This window comes from Rhinolophus ferrumequinum, chromosome 17 (genome assembly GCF_004115265.2).
Source record: "Rhinolophus ferrumequinum isolate MPI-CBG mRhiFer1 chromosome 17, mRhiFer1_v1.p, whole genome shotgun sequence".
NCBI lineage: Eukaryota > Metazoa > Chordata > Mammalia > Chiroptera > Rhinolophidae > Rhinolophus > Rhinolophus ferrumequinum.
The window spans coordinates 10,076,027-10,097,165 of NC_046300.1; the positions used below are offsets into that span (position 1 = coordinate 10,076,027).

Below are 21,139 nucleotides of genomic sequence, written 5' to 3' on the forward strand. Positions count from 1 at the left end.
TCCTAGGTTTTTTGATACAAAAGGAGAGATTTGGCAGGCATGAACCTTTGTCTTTCTGTCTTCATCCTGCGTGGAGCCCAGACATGAAACCTGGGAGTACCAGGCCCATTTCTAGGCATAAGGAAGGCAGCCACTTGCTCTGGATGGGACAGTGAGTTGAAAGGTTCAAGGAGTTTAGATCCTATAGCATGCCTAGAGGAGCTGCAGCACTAGCCTTGGGCTGCCACGCCCTAGAACTGATACATGAGAAGAATAAACACCCTTATTTAAGCCCCTGTCAAATTTGTGCTATGTGCAGCCTAAGTAAGACAGTGGTCAAACATGCTTGTACAAAAACCTCAAAATGTGTTTCTTATGATTCCATAGGATGAATTCATGGGAGCAGAATTACTGGATCAAAATATTTGAATTTTTTTCTTTAATTCTTAGAATATTTTTTTCCAGTTTTATTGAGAAATAATGACATACATCACGGTATAAGTTTTAAGGCATTAGCATAATGGTTTGATTTACATCTATTGTGAAATGAAAAGTATTTGAATATTTTTAAAGCTTTTGATGCTTACTTTCAAATTGCTTTCCAAAGAGGTTTTTACCGTTTCATTCATTTATCACCTGCAAGAGCCCACTTACCTCATCCATGTTAACAGTGCATCAGCCATAGGCTGGCACCAGCCATTTCATTTTTGTCAATTTGACATATTGAAAATGGTGTTTAATAGTCAAGTTTAATTGGCATTTTCTTTGATTTGCCAGGGAAGCTAAACTGTTTTGTATATATTAACAGGTTATTTTGTATTTTTCTGAGTTAACTTTTTGTTCATTTTCGATTAGTATAGCCATATTTTTCTTATAATTTGTAAATTATGTAATCTGTCTTTTGTTGTTGTTCCGTTTCCCAACTTCTGTATCGGATAAAGAATCACCTATATTCTCTTGTTCTTTGTTTTTATTTTTACATTTTAGACTTTGTTCCCTCTGGAATTTATTTTGACATATTTTTTTCTTGAATAATTAATTGTCCCTGAACCACATCTGTTTCTCACTTACTTGAAGGACCATCTGAATGAGAAGTTTCTCTATAAGTATTGGGGTAGAGAAGGGAGAGCAGCCCAGTAAAGTCAGAAGTGGCCAAAATCTTAGGAGATGGCAATGGCTCAGGAATGTCAAGAATGTTCCTAAGAAAAAATACAATATGAGAACCAAAAGTAACTAATGTTGAACTTTGCTTGTTTGCAGTAGCCACATTTGTAAACTTTTGGAACATCTACAACTCAAAACCAATTAATGACAGTTATTTATAATATACATCTCATTTTATTCTCAAGACAACCCTAGCAAGTATCCTCATTATTCTTTGGGGGGAAAAAGGGTGGGGAAAACTGAGACTCCGAGAACCCGGTCACACATATATTAAGTGGCAGAGAAGGCATCAAACTCAAGGCCATCTAGTACTGAGTCTATTTCCTTAACTTTTAGTACACACTGACACTTGCTCAACATACAAAACATTCATCCCAACTGAACACTGAGTCTTAAACTCCTAAGAACTTAGAAAAAACGGCATTTTCATACAAGTGTTTCCACACTGGTTATAGCCCAAGTTTTATTCTCCAGCATGAAGCTTCTGATGTCGAACAAGTGCTGAACGGTGCCTAAAGGGTTTCCCACATTTGACACACTCATAAGGTCTTTCTCCAGTGTGAATCCTGTAATGTTCACTAAGGTGTGCTTGCTTGCGGAAAGTTCTTTCACACTCACTGCACTTATAAAGTTTCTCTCCAGTGTGAGTTCTCTCATGTTCAACAAGGGAGGAGTTCTGAGTGAAGGCTTTACCACATTTATTACATACGTAGGGCTTCTCTCCTGAATGAATTCTCTGATGCTGCAGGAGGCATGCACTCTGATTGAAGGCTTTCCCACATTCATTACACTTATAAGGTTTATTTCCAGAATGACTTCTCTGGTGACGAGTAAGGCATATGCTTTGGCTGAAGGCTTTGCCGCATTCGCTGCATTTATAAGGTTTCTCTCCAGTATGAATCCGCAGGTGTTTAATAAGGGATGGGCTCTGACAAAAGGCTTTGCCGCACTCATTGCATTTATAGGGTTTCTCACCAGTGTGAATTCTCAAATGCTGGACAAGGATTGCTCTTGTTTGAAAGGCTTTCTCACATTCATTACATTTATAAGGTTTCTCTCCTGTGTGAATCCTCAGATGTTGAGTAAGGTTTGACTGTTTACAGAAACAAGTTCCACATTCACTGCACACACAGGGCTTCTCCCCCGTGTGAATCCTCTGGTGCTGAGTAAGAGATGATCTCTGAGTAAAGCGTTTTCCACATTCACCACACTTGGAAGGTTTCTTCTGCATGTTAAGTCTCTGATGTTTCATTTGCTGTGGAATCTGGCTGGAACTCATGCTACTTGTAACACGGTGAAGGGGCATCTGTCCAATAGGTTCAGGTTTAGAGGAAACTTTCTCTCAAATCCATGATACCAACAAGGTACTTTCCAAAGATGACTACCGTTAAGAGTAACACTCCTGGGAAATGTTTGTATGTGTGCATGTGTCATCCTCTCAATCATCCCTGCAGGATTTCACCTCCTGTTCCTTGTTCAGCCTGCATCTTCACTTTCTCCAAATGTGAACCCCTGATGACCAGGCTCTGACTCCACATCTTCCTCGAGTCATTTGACACTGTGCCATCAGGGCTGGTCTTCTTGCCCAAAAAAAATCCATGAAGGAAAATGTCCTCTGTGCAGAACAGGGGACCTGCATGTGGAGTCTTGATTTTTATCCTCTTCTCAATAATAAAAAGGGTCACCATGACCTGGGGGAAAGATTAGAATAGGTGATAGGGAGAAAGGGATTAAGTAATCACAGATTTGGGGAAATCTATAAAATTCCCTATCATGATTGATTCTGGAACACTCAAATGCTAAAAACCAATCAAAGTAATTTAGGATCACACAGTGATAAACAATAGCAGAATGTGAAAGAGATAAATATCCTAATCTCGTGTAAATTAAGTGTCGGGGAAAATTACTACCCACCCATAGTCTTTACTCCTCAAAAAATAGGTAAAAAGTAATTATGTTTCTTTAGGTTGCCTATGAGCAATATCTTGGTAGACTAGTGATAACTGAAGAGTTTCTCAAGATTTCAAAGGTGATCCAAAGGTATAACTTTTACTAGGTTCATTTCATCAATCTTTCCTTACTCCCTCACCTTGACAGGTGTCTCTTTGGACCTTTCTCTATATATTCAGCATCTATAGTTCTCCGCCTAGGTATAAGTGGGAAATCTCTAGGTTTGAAAACTAAAGTCCTGCTTACTGAAAGAAAATAAGGTATCAATATTTTGTTTACAGAAAAGTAAGATACAGGTGGTCCTTAGGGAAGAAACTCCCATTTGGACAGTAACTTCATTGTAGCGTCAGGGTCCAGGATGTGGCCCTCATTTTTGAAGCCCTCATTTTTGTGGCCCTCATTTGTGAAATGGTTCACAATCTGATGTATACTATCAAATTCACAAGGAGAATGATGTAGAAAATAGAAAGTCCCTTTACTAATTTAGAAAAGTTTAAATTTTGAAAATTTAAAAATTTTTGAAAAATTTTGAAAAAATTTTATGCTCAATGTCCAGCTGGTTAACACATTCTCTCCACTATAGAAACATCATATGGGAACCAAATCATTGTCATCAGGATACTCCATAGGAAGCACATAATTAGAGAGTGGAATACTTAGATAATCTTAATGGCATCAAACATTGAAACCCTGGTGCCCTGAATGAAGGCACACGGAATCAGAGAACAGATATTCAAGCACCGTGCCTCAGCGCCATCTTTCACCAGGATGGTGCTGGAGACAGTGACACATCGTTACTCTGTGAGGCACCATTTTGTTTTAGTTTTCTAGTCGTATGTTACACATGAATATATACGCATTTAAAAATATTTAGGTAATATGGAAATATATAGGATAAAATAGTAATTTTTATAACAATCGCTACCCCACCCTACCCAAACCCATTCCCTTCCCAGAGATTATCATTATTAAGTTTAGAGTATATTCTTTGAGTTTTATTTCTACATTTTTTTCAAGACACATGGCATTTGATTCTCTACATAAATAAAATTCCATAGGTGCTGCTATGCAATTTGCCCTTTTTTTCACTAAAGAATGTGTCTCAGAGATCATTTCATGTTGGTACGTACAGATCTACTGGGGATGAGAATGAATTGGTGTATCTGCACAAATTGTTTACACTGGTGTATCTGCACTGTTTATGGTTAGAGACTGAGTTAATTGGGCAGTCCTGTACCACAGTGGTTGTTAAACATACTATTTTGCCTAAACCCATCTCTCGCTGCCGTATATAAACTTCCAGTATGGATATACTATATATAAAAATAAATTTCAAGTGGTTTAAACAGCTAAACATAAAACCAAAACTCTAACCACACTTTTATTTCCTTTATTGTTCCAAAATAACAAGGTTTTCTTTTTTATCACACAAAAAATGCATGTTCATTCTGGAACACTTAGTCTAAAAATGAAATTATTTGAAATCCTGCCACCATGATAGTTGGTGTTTTTTTTTTTAACTTTTATTTATTTTAAGTGTGTTTCTCCAGGACCCATCAGCTCCAAGTTAACCAGTCGCCTCAATCTAGTTGTGGAGGGCGCAGCTCACACTGGCCCACGCAGGAATCGAACCGGGCAACCCTGCTGCCAAGAGCACCACGCTCCAACCAACTGAGCTAACCGGCCACCCACAACAGGTGGTATTTTGATGAACTTTCTTCTAGGCATCTCTCAATGCATATATACATATATAGAGACATATACGTACATATATTATGTGTACATATTCGACTAGACTGTATTTTTCAGAACATAATCGTGATCTATTCACAGAGTTCCCATAATCTAAAAATCCAATTCACCCAGTACTATTCTTAGCTAGTTTAACAGATACCCAGGCTCCAGGTTGTTTTCTGATGGCCAGTAACAATGACAGTTGTGATTACTTAAGAGAGCCAGGATCCCATTGCATATTCTCTAAGGAAACATTTAATCACCTTTGCAATGGGTCTTCCAATAACTTAGTATCAGTTTCCCCTGATTTGACCACTATACCATTAAGGCATTATACTTAGAAGTTCAGTGAGTTGGTTTCAGGGTGTCCCACCAGATGACTGCAGAGGGGGATAGCTAGTCTCGCTACAGGTTAAGTACAGGTGGTAAGAAATGTATGCACTCTGTCCTATAACCAATTAAATTACTCCATAGCCTTCTTCCACAAGGCCACTCTCATTCTGATTTGAATAAGATGGTCCCATTTCTGGGAAGTTCTGTGTCTTCAGTCTGAAGGGTCTAGGTACAGTGGTCACTTGTGGGTCCCACTGTAGGTCTGCCACGACTGCTGACTGAGAACCCCCATGACAACCCATCCTGGCTTTCCACTTAGATGTCACTTACCCAGAGACCAGCTTTGAGGAGCACAAGTAACACTGGTTTGTTTCCTGGGGACTCACCTTGAGGATGAGCAGGAATCTAGACACAGAGAAGAAAGAACGCTCATAAATTGTCAGCCTTCTACCTTCATACGCTGGATTCAGGGGAGGGGGGAACCCAGGAATAGCCCATCCCTAACCAAATGACTATTTTAAGTCTGAACGAAAGAACATCATTGTTCTTCTAGATTATCACGAAGCACAAAAATGTCATTGATTGCGTAGATTTCAGAGAAATGTGACAATGCACAAAGAAAGAGGGCAGGTGCACCAAAAGACTAACCATCCTGCGGTAAAAATTCTTCCACAGGAGATAAGGTTGGAGCCCAAAGCCCCCCATTCCCAATCTAGTAGAGAAGCCACTTACTTCAAAAGTCAAAGACTGGGGGGCTGCGATAAAGGGCAGTGAGACAAGCCCTGGATTGAGTCAAGAAGTCAGGATTCTAGTCTCCCCTCTGCCACTTCAGTGACCTGAAGCAAGTCACTCAATTTCAACCGATTTTTTTTTTTATGTGCAAAATGAAATTGAAAAACTGGGTATCTAAAGCTTCTTCTCGTACCAACATTCTGTGATTCTTTGATTCTAAAAAGAGATAGGAAAAAAGCAAAACCCTCAAATCAAGCCCTTCCAGTCCCTCTTTGATTGACACTGGTTCGTTATTTTATTTCAAAAGTACTAACTGAGCAGCTACTATGTGTCAAGCAGTGAGATCACATCCTTTTGAGAATGGGCTGAGACATCATCAGGGAAACTCTCCATCAGTTCTTTTCCCACAATCATTGGTAGAGGGATTTCAGGAAAATAAGACTGCCTCTGTGTGAAGCAGAATCTCCAAAAAGAACAATGGGCGTCTGTTGGAAGATGTTAAGGCAACCTCTCAACAGGAAAGATTTTAAGAAACCCTCTGAATAGAAAGGAACGAACACTATTAAAAGGCAGAGAGACCTGGTTTCCAGTCTAAAACAGCCCAAACTACTAGCACCTCTTGATATGGAACTAATTATTTTCAAACTTCTAGCCAAATTTTAATATTCAGGTGAAAAGTGAACCACCAATTCTCTTTCTTGTGGAAAAGTTTTCTTAATGGTTCCAAGGCACTTCTTCCTCAAAATTATGAATTTCACACTCGTCTCTACTGTAGCTCTTTCCAGTGTTTTAATACTGATTACATTCTGTCACCCTCTACTAAACTTGAAAGCAAGCGTAGCATGGGCTCTGGAGCTGGCATTCTCTAGGTTTGAATCACTGTTCCGACATTTATTAACTAAATGATCTTGGGTAAGTTAACCTTTCTGTATTCCAATTTTTCAAATGTTAAATGGAGATAATAACTACTTCATAGGGTTGTGAAGATGCATAAATGAGGTAATACGTGGGCTGCATGTACATTACAGGCTGGTAAGCACTCAATAAATAGTACCTCAGCAGTTAAATGTGGAATAGTCTTCACACAGTACCTATTCTGTTGCTGTTAGAAGAATAAAAACTTAATGAAAGGAAGGAAACAACACATGTGGTACACTCATTCAACCTGCACCACTTTGTGAAGTGGCAAAGCAAGGAATAGCATTCGATTCTGGAAATCAGAAGACTGAAGGAGGACTCAGAAGTTCGCTTGCCCGCTCAAGTACCTACAAATGGAACCTAGGTCTCCCGACTCCCACACCAGGACTCTCCAACAGCCTTCTTCCTTCCCTCTCCAGGGCGAGGGAACCCGGACCCTTGGTCTCCACTCCAAAGGTGCCTGCTCGCCCGGAAGGAAGCAGCGCCGCCGTCCGCCTGTCCCGGGGTCCAAAGGAGGTGCGGGGGCCGAACCGCCGCAGCCTGGCGAGGGTCACACCGCTCGGCAGGTGCTCCCCGAGGCGCCACCCACACGCACCTTGCGACACCCGGCTGAGTCTGCGGCCCCGGGCTGCAGCAGCAAGTCCCTGACGCTCCCGGCCTCCGTGACGTCACCAGGCCGCGCCGCGGTCGGGAACCACGACCATCTCCTCTCTAGGAAGGCAGGAGCGGCTTCAGCTCGGTGGTTCCTCCCAGCTCGGAGCCTGGGGTTTTAGAGCATAGATCCAGAGCCCGGCTCCAGAAACAGTGCGCCAACCCATCTCAACATGCCCGTTTCCGAAATAGGGAGGCTGAACAGAAGTGAGAGTGGGGGCCGACCACAAGAAGCTCTTACTACAGAGTAATTCGTCCTGCAATACGACTACATTTATTCTCCTAAAAATGTACATGTTACTGTCCTTTGGAGGTCTTCTCAACACCTTCAGAAAACTGGCTTCAACCTTCCTTACACTCTCACCTGCCTGAAAATTGACTCCCTCACAGCAATTCCAAACACCCTGCTGCCTTGGACTCTTTGTTCAACAACTGGGCAAAAGAACAAGAGCTCTGTTTTGGGCTTAAGTCCCAGGTTTTGTGTGTGAACTTGGGCAAATTTACACTTTACCTCTCTGTGCGTGTTTCCTCACTGATAAGACAGAGATAGTAACGGTACTCAATTTTATTGGGTTCTTGTGAGGAATAAATGAGTTTAACTCGTGTAAATTACAAAAAACTTCTGGTGTTTAATCAATGTTTAGTGGGAGGCCGGTTGGCTCAGTGGTTGGAGCAGTGCTCAGAACACCAAGGTCCCCGGTTGGATTCCCACGTGGGCCAGTGAGCTGCACCCTCCACAACTAGATTGAAAAAAACAATAACAAAGAACGACTTGACTTGGAGCTGATGGGTCCTGGAAAAACACACTGTTCCCCAATATTTCCCAATTAAAAAAAAAAGTTATCCTACAGTAGATAACCTTTTTTAAAAAAAATGTTCAGTAATGTTCATCCTATCGTGTTCCTCAAATCCCAGCTCCAGCCAGTCATTGTTCTGCATTGACCTTTTCAGCCCTCAAGTTAGTGGCCCTGACCCCGTTTTGCAAAACTTCAGATCTTGCTGGTCCTCATTCAGGAACACTTTGCACGTGAGGGCTAATCCTGACAGATGTGCCCCAAGGATAAAGGCATAGGCAGCAGGGCACTTGATCCACTTCCAAGCCTTCCTACCCATGCGTAAGCTCAGGAAAACAGGGCTGTCTGATCAGCATCACATCCCTAGTGTGCAGCAGCACATACTGAATCAACACTTGAATAAATGAATGAGATGCAGCAGAGAAGTTTCCTGCTCAAATTTCCAGATGGGCTGATTTCCCAAAATGGAGCCCCTAATTTAGGAGCTGAAATCAGGTGTGCAGATGCCACAGACTGAAACCATCACTAACCATCTTCCGGTAAAAGAGGACCCTTTGTAGAATTGTCAGCTGAAATGCCAGGGAACAATGTTGAACTTGCCTTTTTCACCAGTGTCTACTTTGGAATCAGATAGCAAGTTCTAACCCCAGCCCTAACATCCCACAGGCCAGAGAGCCTAGGCTAGGGCTAAGTATGTTTTTTGTTAGGCTTCAAAGAATCTCTAAATCAACAGGTTCTGCTGTGTGGAAACTAATCCTGGAGGGGGTTACCCCTCCAGGGTGACCCCATCTGGAGGCAGAACAGATTACTAGAAACAGAAATCATACTAATAGCAATTTGGGCTGAGCTCCTTTCACTGAAAGGTAGAAAATGGATGCAAGTGATGGACACCAAAACCATTCCACAAAACGGAAACCACCTGGGATAAAGGCTACATTTCTGCATTACATAGGAAGAATGGTGGGATCAAAATGCAAAGTCATTTCTCACCTTCTCTTACATGCAGGAAGGTCTGATTCTGAGAGCCCAAGCTTCTTGATCTAAAGTGAGCTCCTCCCATCTTTAGGAGTAGGGCAAGGTTAGAGCCTTAAGTGGCCAATATACTTGTGTCTTATAATAGATACAATAACAAGGCATCATGTAGCAGACGTACAACCTACAGAAAAATCTGAAGGAAAAGCCAGAAAGAACAACTTCACTTAACACTTACTAGCCAAGTGACCTTGGCAATTCCAGTGACCTCTGTTTTCCCTTTTTGTTTTTAGAATCAAATGTGACCTCATCCCTTGGGGTCCTTCTGAAGTCACTACTTAAATTTCAGCATACTCTGAATAAGCAACACATTCCATTTCTTTTTTTTTTTAAGGATGGCACAGCTCACAGTGGCACATGCGGGGATTGAACCAGCAACTTTGGTGTTACCAGGACCATGCTCTAACCAACCGAGCTAACCAGCCACCCTGGCACATTCCATTTCTTTATCATTCCAGAGCCTAAGGAAAGCCATGAGCTCAGTACTTCCGTGTTGGGAATTCTAAGCTCAACTGCTCTCCTGCCAGGCCAGCATCACTGTCCAGCGCGTGCTTATTTCATGGGTATTCCAGTCGACATAGGTATGCTTCCACAGCTGCGTACATTTCCCTCTTCCTGCTGACCCTGACACCAACATATCTGAAAGTGCTTTGTTAAACTGTGGTGGGACATTCAAATGCTTAATTTTAACACAAATTTTTTTGTGTGCTGCAAACCATTTCTTTTTATGGGATCCTCTGCTTAATACAACCACACACTCTGTATCTCACAAAAAGGTTTAGAATTCTTGCTCCTTGCAAACACTTAATGACACACTCATGTACTCACTACACCTCCTTTCTGTGGGCCAAAGTCACAAGTTGGCATGGAGAACTGTCTAACTTAATATTTTAGTTGAGCTCAACAAATACTTATTAAACAACTAGTAAGTGCGAGACTATGGATACAGAGATGAATAAATAGCACATGGCCCTGCCCTGATGGAGCTGACAGTTCAGTGGAAACAGAAAGACCAGTAAACAGGTCATTACAATGTATGTAACATGAAAATGATGAAGATACAAAATACAGAAATAATTAAAAATAGGTAAGGTCAGAGACAGCTTCAAGGTGATGTTGCCTGAGCACATTTATACGTGACAAATGGGAGCTTTTCGGGCAAGCAGAAGCAGGGAACGTTATTGAGGCAATAGACAGTTTGTACAGAGGTGCCAAAGTAGAGTCCAGCAGTGATGTAGAATCATAAGAATGTGTGCTATGGAACAGAATGTGCAAAGCAGGAATAGCAGCTAACGGCGATGTAGGCACAGGCCAGCTGAGGGGCCTGTGCAGCCTCTTTAAGGGGCTAGAATTTTATTCTGAGAGAGAACACTAGAGCTGCCACAGTTGTCTTGCAAAGACATCCAGAAGAAATGTGAAAGATGGCCTAGTGGGGCAAGAAACTTAAAGGCTGGTTAGGAAAATATAAAAATTCTCTAGAAAATAAACTGGTGAATTGGACTAAAGCAACAGAAGATGGCTTCCAGATTTAGGAGATAATGTCAACAGGATATAATAGTTGATGGGATATGAAGACTGAAGAAAAAGGAAGATTGAGGAAGAGGGAAATACCTCTTCGGGCCAATCTGGAGTGACCTACACAATGGGTTGGCAACTGAGAGAAACTTAGGAACAAATATGTGCAAATGTGAGAATACAGGATAAGGGCAGTGGAAAGATGGTAAGTTCTTTTCCTTCTTGTTTCCCCAGGAAGTGAAAATGGCACCAGATTCTTAGCCTGAAAATTAAAAACTCAAGAGTTGTGCCCATTCCGTTTCAGAAAATATTTCTAACAAAAACATCAACATCTTTCACCCTTAAGGTTTTACCATTTCTTCCTCAAGAAAACTCTCCTTACCCTCTTTATCTCCACTCAAGACTCCAAAGATAGCAGTGTATAAATATTATGCTAAATACTTACATATCTGGAAGTTCCTAAAGTTTCTGGAGGGCAAAGATTTATTAGAATATATTAATTCAAAAAATAAATATTTATCGAACATTTACTAGGTGCCAGCAATAAATTCTATACTGTTAATTTTCATTTGGAATACAATGACATTTGCTTTCAGTAGACTACACTCATATGTATATTTTTATGAGTATAAAATATAAACTTCTCATTGGGTTATTTTTGCCCGTAAGATATTAATTTACTCAAACATAAATTGCTCTGTGCCAGGTTTTGAGAACCTAATCTTCACACCTGCGGGACAAGTGTATGTGATATTTCCGCTACATTCCCATTAATGGTAATTAATGGCTCAAAGCAATATAGTTGCTCTGGAAAAAATTCAATGCTCAGTTCCAAATAATCAACCATTCCAGAATCAATTTACTTTTGTTTTTAATAATCATATTTTTTAAAACTGTATAAACTTCAGAGCATAGGAACGGTTTCAAATACCAGTCAAAGGTTATCCTCACTTAATCTTCCAGAGTTGAATCTTTGGGTAGCAGTTAAGAACATGAAAGGGAGTGGGGAAATAGGGGAAAAAGCATGCCCTTTCTCTCAAAAGAATAAAATACCATCAAAGTCAGTAGCAACCAGTGACATCTTGATTTTCAGGGATTTGAAAAAGAAGTAATCCTCTATAACGCTTTCCAAATTCATCCCCTGAGAAGTGTTTCCCTACACACCCCTAACCTGCAGGGAAGGTTAAATATCCAGGAATAAGACAGTCCCAAGAAAAAACAGAAACATCTGAGATCTAACAAATCTATAGTTATAGCACCAATGGCATAATTACGTGAAACCTAGCCCTCCCTGCTACAGTGACCAACATATTATTAAGGACTGGTCCAGCAGCCCCCAACTATAGCCAACCTAAAAGGCTGTCTTCCTTCATCACTAATGCTTTCTCCTCCCTAAGGGCCAACAAACCGAGTCCACTTTGCTCAGACACTGTTAATCTCCGTGGGTCCCTCCCCCCGGTCCCTGTGAACCAGTGATCCACCCAAAGTTACGAGACAATCGTACATCTCAGTCCATCGCAGAGATATGTTGGTGGTTTGCTCAGTCACATGCAGGATTCCTGCTCGGTGGCCTCTTATCGCCAGCAGCCTAGCACAGGCCACGTCCTTCCTGGATAAGCCAGTATTCCTCTGGGAAGCAGGCTGGGCCCTCCTCTCCATGGCCCTCTGAGCGAATCTCCCTTCCCACAAACTGGTATCAATCTAGAAGTCTCAACTGACCCATTTCCTTCTTAACCTCAAATCACCCTCCAGCTTTTTGAAAAGATCGGGAAAGATCTCCCTCACCCTGATAAAAGCCTTCTTTACCAACATCGCTGTAGCAATCAGCCCAGTTCTTGCCACGTATCCCCTTATTTGTTGTTATGAATAGGGACTGTCTTTCACTTGTTTCTGTCTCCCATCCATGGAACCACTTCCACAGGTTAAGCAGCCTCCCCCACACTAGTATGGTGAGAGCTGCCTCAGACATCTGGAGGCTGCTTAGCACTAACTCAGAATTGCTGCCACTTTCACAAAGTATTTGAAAAAGCACCTCATCCTACTGGTCAGTGAACATACATGGTAAGCTGGGAAGGTGGGGCAGGGGTGTAGTATGCGCTAACTTAATAAATGGCACCTCAAGGTATGAGAGTCACAGGGAGAGTGGCAAGCAGCAAGGATTTATCTAAAAAGCAGGAACTTTTCTACCCTGTACTCCCAGATGCTCACCTGGAGTAGGCTTTGCATTCTCCAAGATCCCACCGACATTTCTGGAAATACTCTTTTGAGTACAGTCGCCAAGGCTCCTTCATCCTTCACTCTAGGAACTCTACCTGCCCCTCTCCCCCAGCCAGATTCCTACCCACAATTTCTAGGGAAACTATCATAACCTATCACCAGATTTATTCACCACTGTGAAGTTTCTGATGTCTGAAAAGGACTGAACTATGTCTGAAGAATTTTCCACATTCAATGCATTCATAAGGCTTCTCACCAGTGTGAATCCTGTAATGTTCACTAAGGTGTGCATACTTGCGGAAGGTTTTTTCACACTCACTACATTTATAGAGCTTCTCACCAGTGTGAGTTCTATGATGTTCAGTAAGAGATGAGCTATGAGCAAAGGCTTTCCCACACACTTTACATTTATAGGGCTTCTCTCCAGTATGAATTCTCATATGCTGAGTGAGGCAGGTATTCTGATTGAAGCCCTTCCCACATTCATTGCATTTATAGGGTTTTTCTCCAGTGTGACTTCTCTGATGCCGAATAAGGCAAATGCTCTGAATGAAGGCTTTACCACATTCACTGCATTTGTAGGGTCGCTCCCCTGTATGAATTCTCTGGTGTTTAGTGAGTGGGGTACTCTGAGTAAAAGCTTTGCCACATTCCTTACACTTATAGGGTTTCTCTCCAGTATGAATCCGCAGGTGTTTAATAAGGGATGGGCTTTGACAAAAAGCTTTGCCACATTCCTTACATTTATAGGGTTTCTCTCCAGTATGAATTCTCTGATGCTGAGAGAGGTTTGCCTTTGTTTGGAAAGTTTTCCCACATTCATCACATTTATGGGGCTTTTCCCCCGTGTGAATTTTCTGATGTTGTGTAAGGTTTGAGTGTTTGCGAAAAGAAGAGCCACATTCATTGCATAAATAAGGTTTCTCACCAGTGTGAATTCTCTGATGGTGAATGAGGTGTGTATTCTGATTGAATGCCTTCCCACACCTATTACATTTATAAGGTTTCTCTCCAGTGTGAATTCTCTGATGTTCGGTGAGATGTGAATGATTGCGGAAGGAATTTCCACACTCATTACATTTATAAGGTTTGTCTCCAGTGTGGATTCTCTCATGCTGAGTAAGAAAGGATCGACATCGAAATGTTTTCTCACATTGCTCGCATCTGTATGGTTTCACTCCAGTGTGAATTCTTTGATGTTGAACAAGGAATGAACTACGACTAAAGGCTTTCCCACATTCCTCACATGTGTATGGTCTCTCTCCAGTATGAGTTCTCTGATGTTGGGTAAGGGATGAGCTCTGAGTAAATGTTTTTCCACATTCATTACACGTCCAAGACTTTTTCCGTGTGGAGAGGGTTGGGCATTTACTTTGGTCTGAAATCTCACTGGTGTTTACGCTAGTTGTCTCCCACTGATGTAGGCTCTCTTCTGTAGAAACCCTGAGATGTGTAACAAGGCTTGAGGTCAGAAGCAACCTTTTCTCAAAATTATATTCTTGGCTAATCATTTCAGGAGTTGCTTCCTTGTGGATGAAAGTTATTCCCTTAAAAACTCCTTCCTCAAAAAAGCACGGCCCAGGAACCTCTCCCATAGAGTTTTCCTTCATGCTCTGACATGCATATTTTTCTTCGAATATAGAATCCTGGGATTCATCCTCTTGGAATCTCTTTTCTACTATCCCTGGCGAATCAATTTCAGAGGCATCCTGCTCTGGAACAGGCTTGCTCACCCAACCTGAAAGAAACCATCAGAATGAGTATATCTTGCGCAGAGCAGAGTGGAGGCCCCTAAAGTTCTGGGACCTAACTTTGACAGGTCTCAGTAAGGACCAATTAAAGCAAGTAGGACGAGTAATTCAAAGTTGCAAGTGGTGAAATAGATCCACATCTATAAGGTGATCACCATAAATGAAGAACCCACAGAAAGAGCAACTACAGACACCAAGAGACAATGGAGATAAGGGGAAAAAACAATAGGCTAATAACTAGGGCAAGACAGGAAACATAGATGGTTTATATTCAAAGAATGGAGGATAGTGAAAGAATATTAAAGGACAAATGCTGGAGATGAGAGAGAAAATGAGTCCTGGGGGAAAGCTGGCCCCAAGAGACGCTCACCTATATCTGCCCCAACGTCCCTAAAAAGAGAAAGTAATTTTATCTCCTGAGCTTCATTCAGTTTCTCTTGTAAAACGTCCCAAGCCCTGCCTTTTCTCCCTCGGGTTGTCCCTTAATCACTCACCTGGACAAATCTCTTTTCCAATCTCTCTCTCTTCAGCTCCTTGCATATTCAATATCCACAAATCTTCTCTTTGCTTTAACTGTAAAAACACCTCAAGGTTGGAAAACTGGGAGTCCTGCTCACGGAGGGGGTAAATAGGGGAGGGGATATCATTGTCCCAGTAAACAGAAAAATGAGAAAGAGTTGTTGCCTAGGGAAACAATCTAATAATTCACACAGACCCTATCAGGACAGCAATGTGACTTCATCAGCAAGAATCAGGGATGGCTTTCAGCCTTCTAGGTTCACAAACTCCCTTTGTCAGCTGTCTAAAAAGTGACAGCCAAACTGACATATTAACAAACACTCAGTGCTTGATGAATAATCAAGAATGTTATTTTTAATGATAAAGATAACTACGAAGTGGATAGGAATATTCATGTTAGTATACTCTGTCCATCATACTATAATCTATACGAAAAGTTAATTGACAAAATAAAAAGTTGCATGGGAAAATGGCCTCATAGCAAGGCTAATGTATTAAGTCCGATCCACCCACCTCCACTGTGTGCCAAGGAACTGGATAGTAGTTAGGGAACTCTCCATTTCCTACAACCTAGAGATACACTGATTGTTCTTTCTTCTAAAAGTCATATCAAACAGTTTTTCTTCAGGCACAACTCAATATAAGACTGTAGGCTGCAGTTTAAATAAAGCACTTTGTGAAATAATTCTTGACTTACAAAAGAGCTGCAAAAATAATACAGAGAATTTCTGGTGTTTAGAATGTCAAAATCACACTTGGGCATCCAAAAATGTCTTAAATCTCTTAACAATACATATCAAAAGTTAACCATGATCAGCTTGAGGAATAAGATTATGGTAAACTTTTGTTTTAAAGCTTATATTTTTGTAATGCTTGAAAATTTTCCTGTAAAAACAAAACAAAACAAACTTTGGTCATCAGAAAAAAAAGTGAAAAAATATAAACAGATGAGTAGAGATTTATGTACAAAGATCATATTGTTACTATAACTGGGAAAAAAACAGGCAAATAAACATTGATGGCGTATCAATATAATAGATTTTGAAACTATTAAAAATGTTTTCAAAGAATATTCATGAGAAAATACAATGTTAAAAGAGGACACAAAAGACAAAAATATGTACATATACTGTGTTTCCCCCAAAATAAGACCTAGCCGGACCATCAGCTCTAATGCGTCTTTTGGAGCAAAAATTAATATAAGACCCAGGGGGCCAGCCCAGAGCCTCAGGTGGTTAGAGCTCCATGCTCCTGACCCCAAAGGCTGCCCGTTCGATTCCCACATGGGCCAGTAGGCTCTCAACCACAAGGTTGCCAGTTCAATTCCTCAAGTCCCACAAGGGATGGTGGGCAGTGCCCCCTGCAACTAAGATTGAACACGGCACCTTGAGCTGAGCTGCCGCTGAGCTCCCACATGGCTCAGTTGGTTGGAGCGCGTCCTCTCAACCACAAGGTTGCTGGTTCGACTCCCACAAGGGATGGTGGGCTGCGCCCCCTGCAACTAGCAACGGCAACTGGACCTGGAGCTGAGCTGCACCCTCCACAACTAAGATTGAAAGGACGACAACTTGACTTGGAAAAAAGGCCTGGAATTACACATTGTTCCCCAATAAAAAAAGTCCTGTTCCCCTTCCCCAATAAAATCTTTAAAATATATATATATATGTAAGACCCAGTCTTATTTTACTGTAACACCGGGTCTCATATTAATTTTTGCTCCAAAAGATGCAGTAGAGCTGATGGTCCAGCTAAGTCTTATTTTGGGGGAAACACGGTACCAGCACTAAGTAAGCATTCAAAAAACAGAAACTATTATTAATACATATAGATATTTATAACATAAACACACACACACATACATAGGACAGAAGAAAACCCATCAAAATGTTAACACACTGATCTCTAGGACATTCAAGTTACTTTCCTTTTTCCTTTATACTCTTCTATATATTTCACTTTTCCTACAATAAACGTGCATTACTTTTATAGTCAGGAAAAGTTATTTTAAAAATGACAAATTTCACTCATGGATTTCAATACCCCCCAAAACAGAAACAAAAACAAAAGCCAGACCCAATGGATATGGTTATTGACTTCCCATTCAGAATAAGATTCAAGTGGATTGGATTGGGAGTCAGGAAACTTTGTTCTGTCATAGCCCACGTGAATGGGCCTACATTGACAGGCTATCTGAAAAAGGTGACAAATTAGACAATATCCATGAATTCTTCCAGCTCTAACATTCTGTGAATCCCTGAGTAAACGAGTTAATTCACAGAAAGCATTTATGAAAACCTGCCACAAAGTAGGCACTCAACAGTGTTTAAGTGCTGTTATTATGTTTGACACTAAAAGCTATGAAGAAAAGACATCTTGGTAATGACCAGTCCCCTCCAACTGTGGATCATCTGAGCTGTCAGCAGTTTGTTTAGGTCAAACTGAAAACTTTTTCTGCAAAGGGCTATAAAGCAAACATATTAGCCTTCGTGGGCTAAACGGACTAAATGATTTCACTCTGTGTCACTATTCAACTTTGCCTTTATCATCTGAAAACAGAGCTAGCTCATATGTAAACAAAAGCTATTTCAATACATTTTTTTTTTTACAAAAACAGGTAGTACAAAAATAATGGCCACCGTTTGCTATCTCCCTGATCTGGAAGTTCACCAGAATAGAATTTACAGATGTTTCCACAAATGCCTAGTGTGGAATAATCTGATTTTTAGTGATTTTAAGATGCTAAAAGGCTCTGTCTGAATCCAGATTTGGGGTGAGATCCGTATTATGATGAAGGATAAAAGGAAAGAAGCTTTTAATAGCTTCATCCTGTCGAAAGTAATAGGCAGCTGTTACCTTATAAGATTTCTCTCCACTGCTACATTCTAATCCCCTCAATAATCCCCCTCAAAGGATTCTGGGCAAGCCCGGTGGGGTTTTTCAAGACTTTGAAACCACAATTCTTTCAATAAGCCCACACTTAAATGTACTCCTCTTTGAAGTCTTTCTTGGATTTGTCAGTTGGCCAAAGTACGGTACTCAGCGCGGCTGCAGCTGCACACTGGATCTCTCTCTTTTGCAACCGTGAGTTACTTACTAGCAATGCGTCCTTGGACAAGTTATGTATTCTCACAATTTCCTCATTAAAAACTACAGATAATGCGTTGTTGGGAAAGTTAAATAAATTAGCAAAACTGCTTCAAACAATGCCTTGTACATGTTAAGTGCTAAATAAATGCAGTGTAAAGTCTTAAAAATCTGCTGACACATATATGGATCTTCCAGCACTAACTGGAAGCATCTTCTCATTTGGCAGGCTCCGGCGTAAACTCATTCTGTAACCCCGCCCCTGAATTCGCTGCAAAATTGGCAAGTAACGGACAGTAAAATTTTGATGTCAGACATTGATGTCTACATACGTGCTATCACATGCATGCAAACAACTGAGCCTTGTAAAGAAAGGAAGGCTGGGATTATTAGACTGTTCAACTTTAGAGATCAACGAACAGGCTCTGTATCCCCGGAAATCACAACCCAGGTCTCTAAGACTCCCCATCTCGTGCGCTTAGCACTATTTGCCGTCTCCTGTTACGAGGGTCCCTATGAAAGTTTCTGAGCTGCAGGACTGATCGGGGAAGTAGCTGGTATGCAGACCGAGAACGCGGGGCCCTGGGATTTCGTTTCCGAACGCGGGCCCTAGCGCTTCATCATTTATGGATCACTCATATCATCTATTCGTTTATTCACTCCACCATCTCCTCAGGCATCTCTCTGGGCCGGGGCGGGTGCTGGGCCCCGGTGAGTGCAGCGCTGGGACCGCCGGGAGTTCCGGGTCGCACGCACGGGCAGCAATCCCGGGGAGAACGAAGCCGGATCAGGCTTCCTATACGAGCCTCCGGCCGGCCGCCCCCTAACCGCTGCCTGCGGAGCCGCTCTTTTCCCCTCCCAAGGCCCCGCCGCTCACCGTGAGCTCCAGGCGATACCCTCCGAGCGGTGACTACGGTCTCAGATAAATTAGTTGCGGGGAGACCCCGGACTCCCGGGTCCCCGCCGCAGCCCGGGAGAGCAGTGGCGCATCCGGTAGTGCGTCACCAGCCGCCCCGTGCCCCTCCCTCCCGCCTCCCTGGGCTGCTTCTCTAGGAAGCGGGAGGAACATCTCGATGGAGGCCTCAAAGAAGGGGATTCGGGGTTGCTTTCTCAGCAAACCCAGCAGTGTTCCTGATATCCGATTAAATACCACCTTGGCCTGGAACACAGTGACTACCTCATCCCTAAGGAAAACTACCTGAGGGCGTAAGGGTTGGAAAGAGTCCTGGGCAGTAGTCAGAATGGACCATCTCAGCAAGGGACTAGTACTGGTATATCCTGCTAAAAGCCCTTAAGCACCTTGAATGATCCCGTGTAGTTAGAATACTGGACAAATCCCAGTCTAGACCTCCATACACTGACTTCAATCAGCAGTACCTCTTATTCTGCTATCATACACGTCCTCCTCTAACATAACTGAATTCCCACTGCCCCCTGACATCTCTTGCCTGTTTCTAATCCTAGATCTTTTTTCCAGGATTTGCCCCTCTGGAATATTCTCCCTCCTCTCTACCTACTCTCCCCCATCTCAGCCGTTCAAGTCATACTGGTTCTTGAGAATCCACTGCCAATCCTTACTTGACCACCTTGGCTGTTGCCTTCACTGGTCTTTACACTCCATTATCACCCTTTATGAGTAATTCCAGTTCTAGCTGGCCTCCTATGCAGTGGCCTCCTAAACACACACATGTCCACTTTCTTACATTATTAGGGAGTAATACACAGTAACATTCCACCCAAGGGCAACTATGAAGGATCCAATTCACTTGTACACAATTCTGGTACCCAGTTATATGGAGCTATTATTTACCATTATAACCTAGCGTTTAGCACAGTGTCTGGCAGAGAAGGTATTCAATAAGAACTTATTATATTCATTAATCAGATATAAGTAAACTTTAGATTATTTGCATCTTTGAGAAACGGAAAAACGCAAGTGTCAGATTAAATCCAGAAAACAAGCTAGCTGTACATCTGAAAGGAACACCGTCTAGGAACACCATTAAGCACCATCAAAAATCTCTGGGCTCGCTATCGTTCCGACACCAGAGAGAACTTGCCCTGTGACAATTCTTGACCTTTTAAATAAAATTTGAAGGCCTTTGCCTGGCACTCCAGGCCCTACCTGATTTGACGCTGGTCTCCTTGTAAGGCAGGGTCTCTGGTCCCGCTCCCCAGACAAGAATGCAGGACATGGTGAGGCCAAAAAGGAATACCCATGGAGCCAGAGATAGGGGAGTCATATCACTATATTCTCACTGGCAGCTGGGTTGGAGACACAGGAAGCAGGAGCCACACGGTCTGCCATCTGCTGTCCGCTTCTCTGTCAACCACCAACCCTGTAGCATGGTCCCGGCAGCTATATTAATGGCTAATGGCTAACCGGTAACAGCTGATGGCCACCCAGCAACAGCGGATGTCCATCTGATCACAGCTGATGGCCACCTAATAACTGAGCCAGCACCTTTCCATGTGAGTCCAAGAGCCTGGAAACTGCTCTCTGGGATTCTGTCCCCACACTCCCATTCTAGCTTTTTCTCCCACTGCACCCCAAATAACACTGACAATCTTCTTCCAACACACCGACTTCCCCCATTGTGTCTTTGCCCATCTTGCTTTCTTACCCTGGAATGGCCAGCCTCCAAGCTCTCTACGCTTTGAAACCCTAGCTCTTTTCAAAACCCAGTTGAAATGCCACCTCCTCCAGGAAGCCTTAGGTAGTTGTTTTATGTTCTCTTGAGCTTTAAGCAATCTTTCTTTCCCTCA

At 42.1% G+C, this 21,139-nt stretch overlaps 2 protein-coding genes across 4 annotated transcripts; both read right to left on the reverse strand.

Annotated features, from left to right (window-relative positions):
- Positions 1-886: 886 nt before the first annotated feature.
- Positions 887-2,488, reverse strand: ZNF501 (zinc finger protein 501). Its single transcript, XM_033131792.1, has one exon. The coding sequence runs from the start codon at positions 2,447-2,449 to the stop codon at positions 1,607-1,609; it is 843 nt and encodes a 280-aa protein (XP_032987683.1). The 5' UTR covers positions 2,450-2,488; the 3' UTR covers positions 887-1,606.
- Positions 2,489-2,782: 294 nt separating this feature from the next.
- ZNF502 (zinc finger protein 502) lies at positions 2,783-19,359 on the reverse strand. Of its 3 annotated transcripts, XR_004425430.1 has the most exons (6): positions 19,251-19,359; positions 15,803-15,993; positions 15,265-15,343; positions 13,011-14,757; positions 5,491-5,565; positions 2,783-2,834 (listed from the first exon to the last, which is right to left on the reverse strand). XR_004425430.1 is itself a non-coding variant. In XM_033131789.1 (4 exons), the coding sequence occupies exons 3-4, from the start codon at positions 15,308-15,310 to the stop codon at positions 13,184-13,186; spliced, it is 1,620 nt and encodes a 539-aa protein (XP_032987680.1). In that variant the 5' UTR covers positions 15,311-15,343; positions 15,803-15,993; positions 19,251-19,359; the 3' UTR covers positions 8,267-13,183. The 3 variants fall into 3 exon arrangements, 1 of the variants encoding a protein (XP_032987680.1); XR_004425429.1 differs by lacking the exons at positions 2,783-2,834; positions 5,491-5,565; positions 19,251-19,359 and adding an exon at positions 7,475-7,571 and having other exon boundaries at positions 15,803-16,146; XM_033131789.1 differs by lacking the exons at positions 2,783-2,834; positions 5,491-5,565 and having other exon boundaries at positions 8,267-14,757.
- Between the last annotated feature and the right edge of the window lie 1,780 nt (positions 19,360-21,139).

What these genes read in the sequence shown, in the direction of transcription:
- ZNF501 (XM_033131792.1), bottom strand. Translation starts at nt 2,449, where the DNA reads ATGCCCCTTCACCGTGTTACAAGTAGCATGAGTTCCAGCCAGATTCCA.
- ZNF502 (XM_033131789.1), bottom strand. Translation starts at nt 15,310, where the DNA reads ATGCAAGGAGCTGAAGAGAGAGAGATTGGAAAAGAGATTTGTCCAG. An exon ending in TGGAAAAGAGATTTGTCCAG is followed by an intron (nt 14,758 to 15,264) that starts GTGAGTGATTAA and finishes GGTTTCTTTCAG; the next exon opens with GTTGGGTGAGCAAGCCTGTT.